Source organism: Strix uralensis, chromosome 4 (assembly GCF_047716275.1).
Source record: "Strix uralensis isolate ZFMK-TIS-50842 chromosome 4, bStrUra1, whole genome shotgun sequence".
NCBI lineage: Eukaryota > Metazoa > Chordata > Aves > Strigiformes > Strigidae > Strix > Strix uralensis.
Window position 1 is genome coordinate 15,401,376 of NC_133975.1, and position 14,497 is coordinate 15,415,872.

Genomic DNA, 14,497 nt, shown 5'->3' on the forward strand with positions numbered 1-14,497 from the left:
TCTCGTGTTCTTTGATACGCACTGGATCATGTTTTCTTGCAGAGTTTGAAGCACATCTACTGTTCCTGCTGATGATTTTTATATTTGAACATGGTATGAATTCAAAGGGACTATTTGCATAATGGTCCTACTATGTAAGTGTTTCAAGGCTCAGATATGGAATACAAGTATCTGCTACTTAAGCTAAAGAGCAAATGTTAGTTAAGTAAATAATTTACATAATTAAAGATAGCTTTACAATCTGCTTCAATACCTGTGAGCATCAGCTGACACCCACTGACTTCAGTAGCTGTTGAGCACAGCTTTGTGCAAAAACATAAGCACACCAAATGGTTAAACAGTTAGCACTTGGATAAATAGCATTTCACATGTATTTTTAAAAGCAAGAATATTTTTTATATGACCAGTATGCTTGATTAGGTTTTGCTACTAACTGAGCTTCAGTGACATTTAGGTAAGTGAAACTGAATTTGATTTTTGTCTTGTGTTAGAAGGTAGAGTGCAAGATAAGCAAATTGCTCAATCATTGTCAAGATACCAGGAGTCAGTCTCTCTTAACACTTTTCTGTGAATTAATACAATGCCATATATTTTACCTGTATCCTCAAAGTTAAAAAAAAATTGCAAGGATCAAAAAACGAAGTAGATCTGTATTCTCAGTTGGAGAGAAGCTTTTAGTGGAATATTTAGAATGCTTCATAATGTTATGGGGAGCTCCTCACTCAAAGGCTAATCTGATTTTTTGAGACATTTTAATTATTCTATTTACATCTACACAAACAAATCAGTGACATTAAGGCAGAAAACATCTTTTGCGTGGCTTGAATGGATACGTAAGGTAGCATTGTTCTCTCTGGATTCCTGATTTATCCTTTCCATCAATGAGTGTGATGGGAACATATTTGTAGAAGTCAATGATCTCTTTCACAGAATCAAATTTCTAGGGGAAAAAGAAAAATTGTAATCAGCGACTGAAAATTAAATTGCTAGGTGGTTTTATCTATAATATTAAAAGACTTGCAAATGACAGTATTAGAAATAGGTAATATTTTTCATGTAATTAGGATTAGATTAGATAGAAGCAATCATAAAAGGAAAAGCACCAGATTTTAATCCTCTTATTTCCTTTGTGTGTCTCTTGTGTAGGAGAAAGCAGCTGGCTGCTTAGGGCAAAAGGGGAGCATGTGTAAGCTCTGAGAATGCAGTATCACCTGTAAAAATTCGTGGTGCCAGATGTGATGATAAATATTGAAAAGGTGAAGCAACTATAAGTTTTATAATTACTAAGTTTACCCTGTCAAAAGGTACACTTGATTAGCAGTACGTGATACTTCACACTGCAAGTTTCTTTGTACCTTTTTAAATGTACTCTTTATTTTCCCATCCAGTTTACTGAGAAAGTTGCTGTAAAATCCCTTTTAAAGTATGGAACAAGAAGGGTCTCGGCAGCATTTTAGTCTTGTTCTCTGTTGTTCAAAACAATCACATACTCCAAGCCCGTTTCTAAAATGATAAAGGTGTGGTTCAAGATTCCTGAACTGATCAAACAGCAATGGAAAGCTATCCAAGGTATTTATCCTCATCTGTCCTGCTGGGAGTCTCTTAATCCTGCTGTTCCAGTGGTTAGCAGTCCTTCAGTTTAAATAGTTCTCTTCCTGGTGTGTAACTTCTAAATTCTCATCACACCACTAAGATGTCATTACACCACTGTTTTTCCTCTTGAGCTATTCTTTGGACTCCATTGGTATTAAATTACTAGAACTGTACACAGCAAGTTTACCGTGACATTAATATTTATCCCATATCTATATAAAATTTATTGTAAGCATGGGCATTCATTGTATACATAATGGTATCTCATGGTAGTCTCTGTCATCTCCATGTGATCCACACCTAGTTTATAACAAGAGAATCTGATTAAATCTTTGGTGAAACTGTTCCTGTATTATTTTAAGATGAAAACTATTTAATCTCAAAACCAGTATGCTGTTTGTTAAAAAGCTTTGATAATTTTTGCTTGTATCTGTTTGTTCCACTTTGCTGTTTTCTCTTTGCCTTATGTTCAGGGTCACTGTTGCTACTAGACATGTAGGCAAAACTATAGTTTGTATTTCATGTCATACCAAAGTAATCCTAACTTTTTTTATTCTAGGCTTCCTCGTTATCAGCACCAGTTCTTTTCCTGTTTTCTACTGGTTTTTGTTGGTTGGAAAGTTAAAAAGGCTTACTGTAACTGTTCATCTGCTTTGGAAACTTAACTTGGCTTTACTTGGCTAATGTCACATTATTTGTCACTGTACTTTTAAGCTGTAGCTCTTTGGTAATGAAGGAAGAAAGTCACAGATGTTACTTTTTTCCTATTTTATTTTGTCCTGTACTCTTATTTGAATTAGTGAGGTTTAAAATACTAAGCTCTGCATCTCTTCATGGCTGCTAGAACATGAAGTTAACTTAGACATGATAGCGATGAGCACTGATGGTCCAGAATTTTTTGTCTGGCTCTTTTAATGGAACCCCACACTTTGTTAGGCCTAAAGACATGAAGATGAAGAAAATCCAATACTTCAGATTTCTTCATTTTCCTTCACTGTCTAAAGAGACTCAAACTGATCTCTACTGTCATAGGAATGTCCTATCTACTGGTCCCCAGACTGTTCAGGGGAGATAGGAATAGGATCTCAAGGATTGCTCATGAAAGGTGTAGTTTCGAATTGCATTGGGGTGGTGGTAGGATTCTGGACTACATGTCGCATATCCTGAATGAGAACAGTTCATCCTTGAACTGTCATTTAAGATGTGGACAAGATATTTACCTTGTAAACATCTGTCTCGGTTGACAGTATTGGCATCCCCTGACAGGTGTACACTGTGCCCATGTTCCTGGAAGTAACTTTTGACATAACGCTGTCAGTGGAAGGCATTGTGGAAGTCCCCCCTCATCTACTCTTGATGAGACAGGCCAGTTTAATGGCTGATGAAGGTAGAGGGAGCTAATCCATTTGACTCACTTTGAAATGAACTGAGTTGAAATGATGTGACTTGTGTGACCGATGGTTTGAAAGTTAGCTGCCAGTAGTGACAGGGGGTGGTGAGGATGGAGAAAACATCTGTGGCCAGAACAGTGAGATCCAGAGATGCATGTCAGGCTGTGCTCTAAGCTTCTGTATAAAACAGTCACTGTTTTGAAGAGGAGTCTACTTCTGCCTTTGATTTTCAATTATTGCATTGAGTGGAGCCTGATGCTGCAGATATGCTTAAAAACCTGTATTTTGTCTGTGGCAGATCTAGTTTTGCAAAGGAGATAAGAATATTTAAATTTAGTGTCATGATCAGCTTTAAATGTGAGCAAGATTTTGATTTCTTTAACTTCAAAAAGACTACATACCTGTAACACTGTTTTTCATGTATCTTTGGATCTTTAATATTGAAAACTGGCTGGAGTAGAGAAAGACAACAGACAAGTAAAGGGTGCTCAGGACAGCAGTTTTGAATGTAAATGCCTGAATTCCATATATGTCCCATTGGGGATCTGGTCTTTATAGCTTTATATGATTTGGCCTTTAGTGAGCTCCGTATAATTTATTAAATATGTGTGTAGGTGTGAACATTTGGCTAAATTGCTAGCAAAATATATAGCTCCACTAGGGGAGTTAGTGATGGTTTTTTTTCCCTCTACTTGTATTCATTATGTTCCATCTTCATACTAATTTAGCTGCATGGAACTTCAGTTACTTCTATCATAAACAAAAGACTGATGATCAATGCTTTTTTTCCCCTCCCTTATGGCCTTATATGAGAACTAATGGAAGCACTCATGAAAATTGAATTAAGCACATTTAAAAAAAATTGTTAATCGAAAATCTTCTTTGATACAAAGTGTTAACAAGTTGTAAACTGTATATGAAAAATCACAAGTTGCAATAGAATAGGGAAAACTTTGAATAATTACATTTATGTGTAAGGAAAAACATGTTTTCAATGGATGAAAATAGACTAATCCAGAAGTGAAAACACACTGCAGAAAATCTAAGACAACCTTTGAATAAATCACCAGCTGGGGAGAAATGTAATAGGTCTGCACCTGTTTGTTGCTGGTAAGCTTTCTTTCTCTTTAGCAGGTGAAGAGGGAATATTCAGCTAATCTAGATAAAGCAGCTGGTCTGTCTGCACTGCATGCTGCAAAACAAAGGGTTTCCCTGTGGAGGGACAATGCAGACTGCTGTGGAAAGCATTTTAACAGGAACTGGAAAATTACATGCAGCAATTTTGCTGTAATTCACAGCCTTACAAATTGTTTTCACCCTCCTGAGATAAGAACCTTAAGTGAGCTGCAGAAGTTGAGGTGACAGTTTTCAAGAAAGAGCATTTTGGGGGAATCCTTTGAGGCTGCCTGAGATAGAAGTAGCTCTTCTGATTAAGGTTGGTGCCACTGATCATTATTGCACATGTTCTTCATGCCCAGTTAATTCTATTTTCATGTCTGCTGCTGAGAGTAATCATGGAAGTAGGAGGCTGTCATCTCTCACTCCCTGGTACTACGCATAGCTGACTAGCAAGAGAATTCTGGGATTTTTCTGTTGTAGTGGATCTACAGGAGAATTTCTGAGTTAGAAACAATACTCAATATTAACAAAGAAGCCTTAAGGTAACGTGTCATGATTACAGATTTGGCCTGTTAGAGCCAAGTCTTAGATGTACTGTTGGTTGTTAACTAGATGCTTGAAATCCTTATTCTAGAATTGTACCTTTCCAGTTTGACTGTTGTCAGTCCAGACCCACTTTTTAAGATACATACTTTCTGTGCACAAGTTGGAACAAACAACAAAGTCATATATTTTGGTATTAACAGAGATGGGAGGGATTGTGTTCTCCTTCGTTTTAGTTCAGTAAAAATTGTTCGTGTATTGTTCAGTTAATTTTCTAGTTGCCTTAATTGTTGAATCTGTTAAAATGAGGAAAATTTAGTTTTATGTCTTTATTCTGTAGTGTACCATACACATACTACATTATCGTGTAGTGTACCATATTTTATTTGTCAGTCATTGTTTCTAATCTGAGCCTTTTTTTTATCAGGGCTGTTACAGGAAGATTAAACAATATAAGAACCACAGAAAACTAAACTTGCTTTCTCCTCAATCATACTAAAACTCTAGGAAATTATCTGGGAGGCTCAGTTCAGAAATGCAGTCAATGTATTGCAGAAGACTGATGGTTCACTACAGCAGCGTCAGGATGGTGGTGCCTGCAGTACAGTTCTCTATTTGTTCTACCCTTCTGCTTCCCGAAGTGTTCCAGTGTGCTTGAACAATGAAGGATATTTTTTCCCTTCATTATTAAACCAATGTTCCTGAAGAACAACTTGCCATTAAACCTTGCCCCTCATCTCTGAAATGAATCCTATCCCACGTTTTCTAATGAGAATCCAAATGTAAATCTTGGACCTGCCAAGTTTCTTGTTAACTTGGGTCAGTTTTGATTTCAGGTTTTTTTAAGTCTTATCTATAGAAAAGGTAAGTTTTGAAAGTATTGACATGCATGCAAAGGACATAATTGAAGATTCAGCTACAGAGGCTTTGCTGCCTCACCTTAGTTGGATTTCTGCCTGTTGTTTACATAGCTAATAGGTTTTTGCTTTCCTTTTTTACTGTGCGGCTGAGCATAATCTTAAGTTTCTTTTAATTTTTTTTGTGAGTATCACATCTTTATAGAGATGACTGTTTCAGTTGTAACGTTTTTTTTTTTCTTCTGTGAAAGATGTGCAGATACAGTATTTGTTATTTAACCATATAGGTTATATTCCTTATAAGAGTCTAATTGAATTTAATTATGTAAAAAAGCATTGCTGATCTAAAGGGATTTTGTAATTGAAATTTACCATATCCGAAAGACTGATCGGTACCCACATGATTTAATTGCTTCTGAACATCTATGACACCTTTTGTCCTATTTCCTCATTTTAAGATATGAATTCCCATTTTGCTGTATGAGACAGATGATGAGACATTATGCAGCAAAAACAGCAGCAGGCCATGTTGTCAGATATGTGGAGTTGTATGTATTTTAAAGTATCTGTTTATATTATAACAGATTAAAAAATACACTAAAATAGTATGTATACCTGGAAAGGGAGGACTTTTCTTTCCCCTCTACTTTGCAGGTGTTATTTAGAGTAGGTGGAAGTACTATAAGTACTTAGGAAATTTTCACATTGATTTAAATCTGAATTTGAGCATGATATGTAAAATTCTGTTTTAAATTGTCTTGAAGGTGCTTGAAACTTCTGAGACATACTTAAAATGAGAGTATTGTAAAATAAACTTTAATTGAAGCAGGCAGTTTGTTAGGTAGGGGAGTTTGTAACTAATCTTTAGTATTAAGAACTTGTGAAGTGTGACATAAAAGCAATAGATTAAAATTAGATGGTATCTTACATCATCTCCTCTGAGCCCTGTTCCCAGCATGTATTGTTGGCTCTCTTCCAGAAAACGTACTTTAATGTTGTATACTCTTCTTCCGTAATAGACAACCAAAACGTACGGTTCAGCATTTGATTTCTTTGAACAGTCTCTAACCAAGAATGTCTCATCCTGTATGACACAGATTTAAATTATGGATTGTATGGTTAGTTCACAATAAAACTTGTAAGCCATCGTAGACAGTTTACAGACACTTTCTCCAAGAGTTTGCAACCCAGGTTTTAAGATAAATTGTACTTACAGTGTTTTCCTGTAACAGTGCCTTCTCCGCTTCGTGGCGATCATATTCTCCAATGTACCATTCATATTTGTTTAAATCCTTAATTTTAAGATAGCATAATCAGTGTATAGAAATTAACTACAGCTGGCAGAGCAAAAGCCAGTGAAAACAGATTAATCTGCATTTAAAGCAAGTTTAGCACAGTTTATAAAAAATAATGCATCTATATTAAGAAGCCCTGTTAGGAAATATGAATCAAATTAGACATCTAAATCTTATCCATTGTTCCAAGAGCTCATATTGGTCTGTTCTCAGGCGTGCTGAATACCCACAGCTTTCAGACTGTTTGAGTTCTTGGGGGAATTATTTCAGTAAACAACAATTCTTGTGGCTGGGAGGTGTGTGTGTGTGCCCTATAGTGATAATCCTGTTTTCTAAAAAACTGTCTCTTCATAAAGAGAAGTGTTCTTTACCTTTTCAGGGGGTTGGGTAAGAGATTGCATTTCCCATTTTACAAGTGAATGTTTTGATTTATTTTTGCATGCTGTGTACGGCGTAGGAGATGGTGACCTCTTCGCTGACAGATTGTCTACGTTTAACATGGACCCTGTAAAAGTAAATTCAGAAGGAAAAAAGTATTTTTTAAACTTAAGTCACAGTTTCATTGTACCCTATCAGTTTTATTTGGTAGGTCTGAGAACAGTATTTACAGTTTAGAAATACAATATTGTGGTACTAACCTTTAAAATTTAGAGCTGTCAGTTATGAGTGGCCTTGTGCTAATGAAGCACCAGTGATTTCAGACTCATGCCCCAGGATATTTAATACATTAGTTTCCTGATGTTTTTTAATCGACATCACTCTGCCAGGTTCTTGTGTGACTTGTTTCAATTAACAAATGTAGGACCAAGAAGTGAGGTCACTCTTGCATTAAGAAAAAGATGAAGGTGGTTGTCCCCAGCTGTGAGTTCCTGCTCCGTGCTGCACTGCTGAGAAGGCAGCAGACTGAGGGAGCTTACATAGCTGAAAACCCTCCTCCCAAAGCAAATCTGATTTGCCATCTGTAGATTTAGGGCTGCCATTTACCAGCTGGACCCAGCTCGCCGTGTCACTGGGGAGCTGTGCGAGCACAGGGGATGAGGCAGGAACACGAAGCATGGGGTAATGTGAGAGGCTCGGGCTGAGTCCAATTAGGATGCAGCGGAAACAGCCTGAGAAAAGCAAGGGCTTGCTTTCAATGTGTAGGCCAAACACAGTTTGCAGGTACATGACATAAGGAAAAAATGGTTAATTGAAGATAAAAACCATCATAGCCTGCTCTGCAACAGAAAGCATTTTTGTTTGTTTCATGCAGTGTTGGTGAGAGAAATGACCTAGTGTCTATTGTAAGAGTAAATGAGAAAAATGTGATTATCAATGGCTTCCATCTTCTGGTTACTGTCACAAGAGACAGTACTGCCTGCCAGAGTGGTATTTCATTATGTTTAATCTATTGTTCATGCTTTATCAGTTTGTTACTTTTCTGCCCATACATAGTATATGACAGAATATTCAAGAAACTTGGCTTGGAGGACATTCTTTTACAGAAGGATAATAGTCTTCACTGTGTTTCACTGTTTCATGCATACATGTACCATGTTCTGGTTTTTAACAGCATTACATTTGTTTAAGACAATAAACAAACAACCATGGTCTTCAGCAGGCAATCAGTCCATTCAGAAATGAAATCACTGTTCAAAGGGTCTGGGACCAGGCATCTGCATTTTGTTTCTGCAGTCAGTTTGAGTTGTCAAAATGTGAATATGTCACCATTTATCAGATCAGCTTGTATGTCACAGCTTATCGGATCCTAATTTTGACATTTGTGTTCACATTGCATTTTTGGTGGCTGTCCAAAAAACTTTTTTTTTTTTTCAAAAAGACTTTTTTTCTTTTTCAAAAAGACTTTTTTTCTTTTTCAAAAAGACTTTTTTTCTTTTTCAAAAAGACTTTTTTTCTTTTTCAAAAAGACTTTTTTTCTTTTTCAAAAAGACTTTTTTTCTTTTTCAAAAAGACTTTTTTTCTTTTTCAAAAAGACTTTTTTTCTTTTTCAAAAAGACTTTTTTTCTTTTTCAAAAAGACTTTTTTCTTTTTCAAAAAGACTTTTTTTCTTTTTCAAAAAGACTTTTTTTCTTTTTCAAAAAGACTTTTTTTCTTTTTCAAAAAGACTTTTTTTCTTTTTCAAAAAGACTTTTTTTCTTTTTCAAAAAGACTTTTTTTCTTTTTCAAAAAGACTTTTTTTCTTTTTCAAAAAGACTTTTTTTCTTTTTCAAAAAGACTTTTTTTCTTTTTCAAAAAGACTTTTTTTCTTTTTCAAAAAGACTTTTTTTCTTTTTCAAAAAGACTTTTTTTCTTTTTCAAAAAGACTTTTTTTCTTTTTCAAAAAGACTTTTTTTCTTTTTCAAAAAGACTTTTTTTCTTTTTCAAAAAGACTTTTTTTCTTTTTCAAAAAGACTTTTTTTCTTTTTCAAAAAGACTTTTTTTCTTTTTCAAAAAGACTTTTTTTCTTTTTCAAAAACAGCCTGAACCCACAGCTAGGACCATGTTTGCTTTGTGACCAGTGCTGTGTATATTCTGTAAAAATTTTTTTCTGGTATGTCTTAAGCTGTGGGACAAGAATTGGAAAATTCTCTCGCAGTGATCATGTATTGGGTCTGGCTGGGGTGGAGTTAACAACAGCTTGTCAAGAAATTGAAGAGAAGTGTTTATGGTTTTTGCACAGAAAATCATTTGTTTTCAACAATAAAAGCTAAAACTACCAGAGAGAAATAAAGAATCATGGAATCTTGTAGGTTGGAAAAGACCTTTAAGATTGAGTCCAACTGTAAACCTAACACTGGTGTGCTTAGGATTTAAAAAAGGATATTTCTATGTATAAATTTAATAAAATTAATATTCTTAAAATATTTTAGAATCTAAATGTGGATTTTAAAGGTAATTGTAGGGTAGCATGGGGAAAGGCTGCTTGTTCTCTCCCTGCAGTTTCAGGAGGGCAGGAATTTACAGAGGGAAAAGGAGATTGTGCTGTCCCAGAGAGCCTGACTGACCAAGAGCAGGGGGAAGGATGGTAAGAAGTGTCTGAAGTGGACGTGGGTGTGGGGCACCTAGGAAAAAGACTGAGAGGCTCCTGAGAACAGTAGCGAACAGAGACCTAGATGAGTTTTGTAGATTATGTAAAGACAGATTTTTAGCAGGTATCCAGATTGGAAGGATGTTAATAACCAGAAGTGGCTCAGTGGAGGGCTGCCGCTAGAATCAGGGAGCCGGAGCCTGTGAAACAAAGCTGGGGATGGTGGGCTTGTTTAGCCTGGCAGTATCCGAAATTAAGGTGAATCCTACATTATCTGAACAAATAATATAGTCTGTATGTTCTTCCTGGTATTTGCTGTTACCATAAATTCACAGAATGGTGGTTTTTTGGTTTTTTTGGTTTTTTTTTTGCTTACACAGTTCTTATAATGTTCTTATAATGCAGACATACACACGTAGAAACATGGACCTATTTCTTATTTATCCACACCTGGTTTAATTTTCAAAGCAATCTCTAGTTCTTACCTGAGCTGCAAACTGTTTTAGAGCTCTGTGTACATTGAAGGCTAGGAAAAAGCAATGAATGAAAGCAATGTCAGAAAAGTATTTCTGTTAATGTCAGGATTTAAAGTAAGAGTCATGTTAGAGAGCAATGCATAGCTGTGCTTCCCCAGAATACCCGGTCCTCTACTGACTGCAGCTTTGGGCCTCCCTGGGTTTTGAGTAGTAATTTTGTATTTAGCATCTTTTGACAGATTTCTCTTCATTTCATCAGCTGCTTCTTGAAGTTATATAAATTTTTACTCTCCACAAGAGTATTTGGCAAGAGTTTCACATTTTAAATGCATAGGTAGTGAAGCACAACTTGCTTTTGTTTGTTTCGAGCCTGTTCCCTGCTAATTTAACCTGACGTTCCCAGTTCTATAGGAAGACCCAGAGCGCAGTTGTTCCCTGCCTTTTCTGATTTTCTAGACTGCTGCTGAGTACCCAGCTGGCATTTTGTTGTGCTGTTAGTTACACTGGGAAGTGCACCGACTAAGTAACTTCACGTAACAGAGCCACTGGTACCACACAAGAAGAAACAAAATACTATCACATTTATTCCAGACAGTAATCTTATCTTGGGGAAATGCCATCATTGTAAACAAGGCTAGATGAGAGATTCAGTGTTTATCTAGGAAAGACGTTTAAATCATTCATACACTTATGCTGTATCCTATACTTTCAGGTTTTGTTGAGTGCTTTAGGATGATATAGATTTAAAAGCACATTTAGAAAAAAAAAATTTGTGTAGGTTGGAGAAGAAAAATAGGAGCAACTGTGTCAGATTTCTATGGAAAAATAATTGGCCTTTGAAAGGCCAAGGTTGTATTCTTTGTATATAAAAATAGAAAATAAGTGGGAGAGGAAATGCTGAGGCTGGAGATGGCAGAGCTTCTTTATACAGTATATTTAACACCCTATCACAAAGTGAGGCACAAATGTAATACAGTAGCATGCTATTAAAGATAAAAATTGAATGTGCAATTACAATAGCTTGAAAGAAATTCTCAAAGATGGTTCTTGTCATGCATCAGGACAAAACAAAACATGACATTAGAAAGTTATATCATCTTGCTTTTTTGCATAGGGAAGTATAATTTTCTAGAGCAGAATGTTTAGTCCTTGAAACATCCAGTACAAACTGAAATTCTTATATTCCTACCTGGCTTCAGGATGATGCTTTGATTTATACTCTTGTGCTTGAGAAGGTATTTCAGGTTCCTTTCCCAAATATGTAACTATTAATAAAAATAAGAACTTACTATTTCCTCTTATATGTAACATTGACAGTATCTAGCAAATACTGTGAAATAAATTAACTAAATTAATATACGAAGGGCAGGCAGTTCAATAGAAAAACCTATAGGCTGCAACCAGTCTGGCTTAAATGAGTCAGCTAATGATTTCAGTGGGAAACATTTATACTAGTACTGAATGTTACATGGTGAACGTTACAGGTTTTGCTGATGCCAAATATGGCTTAACATAATGGTAAATAATGTAGAATGGTGCACTAGAAGTATATGGAGGGTTCATAAATCCTTTTTATAGGACAGGATAGATAGGCATTGAATGTATTAATGCAGTCAATACTATTTCTAGCTGAAAATCAGCAAACTATGCCTTAATCCAGAAAAGGAAATGTCAGAGGAAGTTATGAACTCATTAACACAAATGTGTAAACAGCATAAAAATGATGTAGCCTGTATCTATCTTCAGAGTATTTCAGAGTACCATTTTTTTCATGGACCTTCTTGCACACATACACAGCCAGTGGCTTAAGTTGGTTTTTCACAGCTGTATGTACATCTAAAGAATTGACATGTTTTTAAAACTCTTTTTAAAAAAAAAAAAAACAACAAACCCTGGGTTTTGTAGCTTTAAAAACCTAAAGCTTTTAAAAAACTTTCTTTCAAAATTCTCACCCTCAGATTATGAGAGAGGAGCAAGATGGAGAGAAGGGTGATGTCCTCTGTGCAGACCAGGTTAATTCAGTCTTTTCTCTTTGGGATATCCTTCCCTCAGATTTTTAGGTTCCAGCACTCTTATTTTCCCCAGAACCTTAAGACTTTGATTTGCTTAGAACAAATGTGATACCCTAGTTACCCAAATAACTGTAGTTAATGCCAAGTTAAATTCTTTTTTTCTGCTACATCTTCCATAACTGTTGAGGTCACTGTAAATCTCTGTTCAAAGCAGATGTATACCTGGGGGATGTCTCTTACTCGTATAAATATAGAGCCAGATGGCCTGATCCTACATAGCAGGATGGATGTCAGGTTCCTATACCTATTACTTCAGCTTTAATTTTAATAATAGAATATTTTGTTCTTGGAATATGAAGGAAAGACAACAAATTAATATTTTTAAATACTAACCTTGTTCTTTTCCAGGTACCTATATAAAATGATAACATAGACAGTAAATATTTTTCTTTTGACTGCCAACTTGAATTTACCCCAACAGACCAAACTATCTTTTAATTTAAAAAAAATAATTATAGACATTCAATCATAATACCTGATCACTTTGTCAAAAATTCAGGCTGAATGCTGATCTCTGTCCACTGACAACAATGGGAACTGAATTTTTAGCAGTATAAGTGAACATATGGTTTATTGCAATGATCACCATTTTATGATAACTATTGTGCATCGGTTTAACTTACAATATGGTTTTCCTTCATTGGTCTTGTATTAAATCAAGACATTGATTTTGATTGACTGGAAATATACTATCCAAAGATTAAAATCAGTCATTTCTTCTCAGGCTCCTTAACTGTGACAGTACAGTTATTTTTACTGTCATGGCAGATACTTGATTCAAGATCACTGTGTGGAGAATCTTAATTCAGCATATTATGTTACAAAGAAGTGAATGAGAGACAGGTGTCTAAAGACCAGAATTTGACTCATAAACTTTCACTGTATTTCTGTATTATTTTGATTCACATGGGAATAGTAGTTATTTTATTTCAGTTTTCTGCTTTTAAAAATCTATGTGGAACCTCTATTTCTCTGACAGAGTGTCTCTCCTGCTGCTCACCATTCATAAGTATCCACAGCATATGGCAGTTAAGAGATACGCTTTTATGTGGATACTTGGGAAGGTAGCTTTGCACTGTCTGTATGTTTTTATTTCTGCAAGTAACTTCAGGAACTTACCTGCCAGGCAGAAAGTAGCAATACTGAAAATACTACACACGTTAAAGATAGATGCATTTATGACCCAAAGCTAATATTTTTATAGTATCTTTACCTAACAGGCTAAAATACTGTTACAAGAGAGGCTGTGCAACCATGGAATGTGTATGGATTTTATGGTCCTAATATATACAGAGATGATGACTTACTTCATTTAGTTCCTGAACAGATAGATGTCTGGAAAAGAAAGAATTATATGCAAAGCATTTCATTATCATAAAATCACCTTGAGTATTTAAATACTTTGATTACATCATCACTGACAATTAACAGCCCTTGGCAAGGGAAGGATTTTATTACAACTATAGAAACTGAGGTTGGTTATTTTTTTACATAAATTATTTGCAGGGGAAGGTTATGGACTTCCATTAAAAAGAGTAGCATTGACTGAATTCATTATGGTAAATGAGAAAAGTCTTTGTTAAGGATTTATTCTGGGAGGAGGGGAGAAGAGATATGAATGATTATCAGCTTTCTTCAACACTTTTCATCTCATGCCAAAAAGTTTTAATTATGAACTTTCAAGTCAGCTATAAATGGTGGCAAGTTCCTTGAAGACTGAAGAGTTTCAAAAATGAAACATTCACAGAGGCAGAATGGAAAGTGTAGAGGAAAGGGGGTGCAAACCAGAGAAAGAGGAATGCAGAATGCTCCTCATGGTCCCGATTCAATGTGTTTAGGTATTTTTCTGCCTTCTCCTGATATACCTGATCAGCAGTAATATCTTCCTTTCCTGAGAAAGTTCCTCAGAAAATATTCTCCCCCCGAAAAGGGACAGTGTATTGTCTGACATCTTTTGTTAGATGTCCTGGGTATGATAAACAGTCACACTTTTTAGCCGCATGTATCTCATAATAAAAGAGATAGAGGACCAGAGTTTAGAAGTTATTTAGCAACATAAGGTGTGGATAAGCATCTAGTAGTTTTTTGAAGGCTCTGGGATTTAGTGCCTGCTTAGCTTACCTCCTGGACCAAGAAAATATGAC

At 35.6% G+C, this 14,497-nt stretch overlaps 1 protein-coding gene across 1 annotated transcript in view; it reads right to left on the minus strand.

Annotated features, from left to right (window-relative positions):
* Window positions 1-105: 105 nt before the first annotated feature.
* Window positions 106-14,497, minus strand: part of CLNK (cytokine dependent hematopoietic cell linker) — a 38,294-nt gene continuing 23,902 nt past the window's right edge. Inside the window, exons 10-17 of the mRNA XM_074864928.1 lie at window positions 13,661-13,688; window positions 12,687-12,705; window positions 11,471-11,546; window positions 10,291-10,331; window positions 7,170-7,303; window positions 6,718-6,795; window positions 6,432-6,587; window positions 106-940 (exon numbers count right to left, since the gene is read on the minus strand). Coding sequence (XP_074721029.1) covers window positions 794-940; window positions 6,432-6,587; window positions 6,718-6,795; window positions 7,170-7,303; window positions 10,291-10,331; window positions 11,471-11,546; window positions 12,687-12,705; window positions 13,661-13,688 — 679 coding nt within the window. The 3' untranslated portion in view covers window positions 106-793. The remainder of the gene's footprint in view (window positions 941-6,431; window positions 6,588-6,717; window positions 6,796-7,169; window positions 7,304-10,290; window positions 10,332-11,470; window positions 11,547-12,686; window positions 12,706-13,660; window positions 13,689-14,497) is intronic.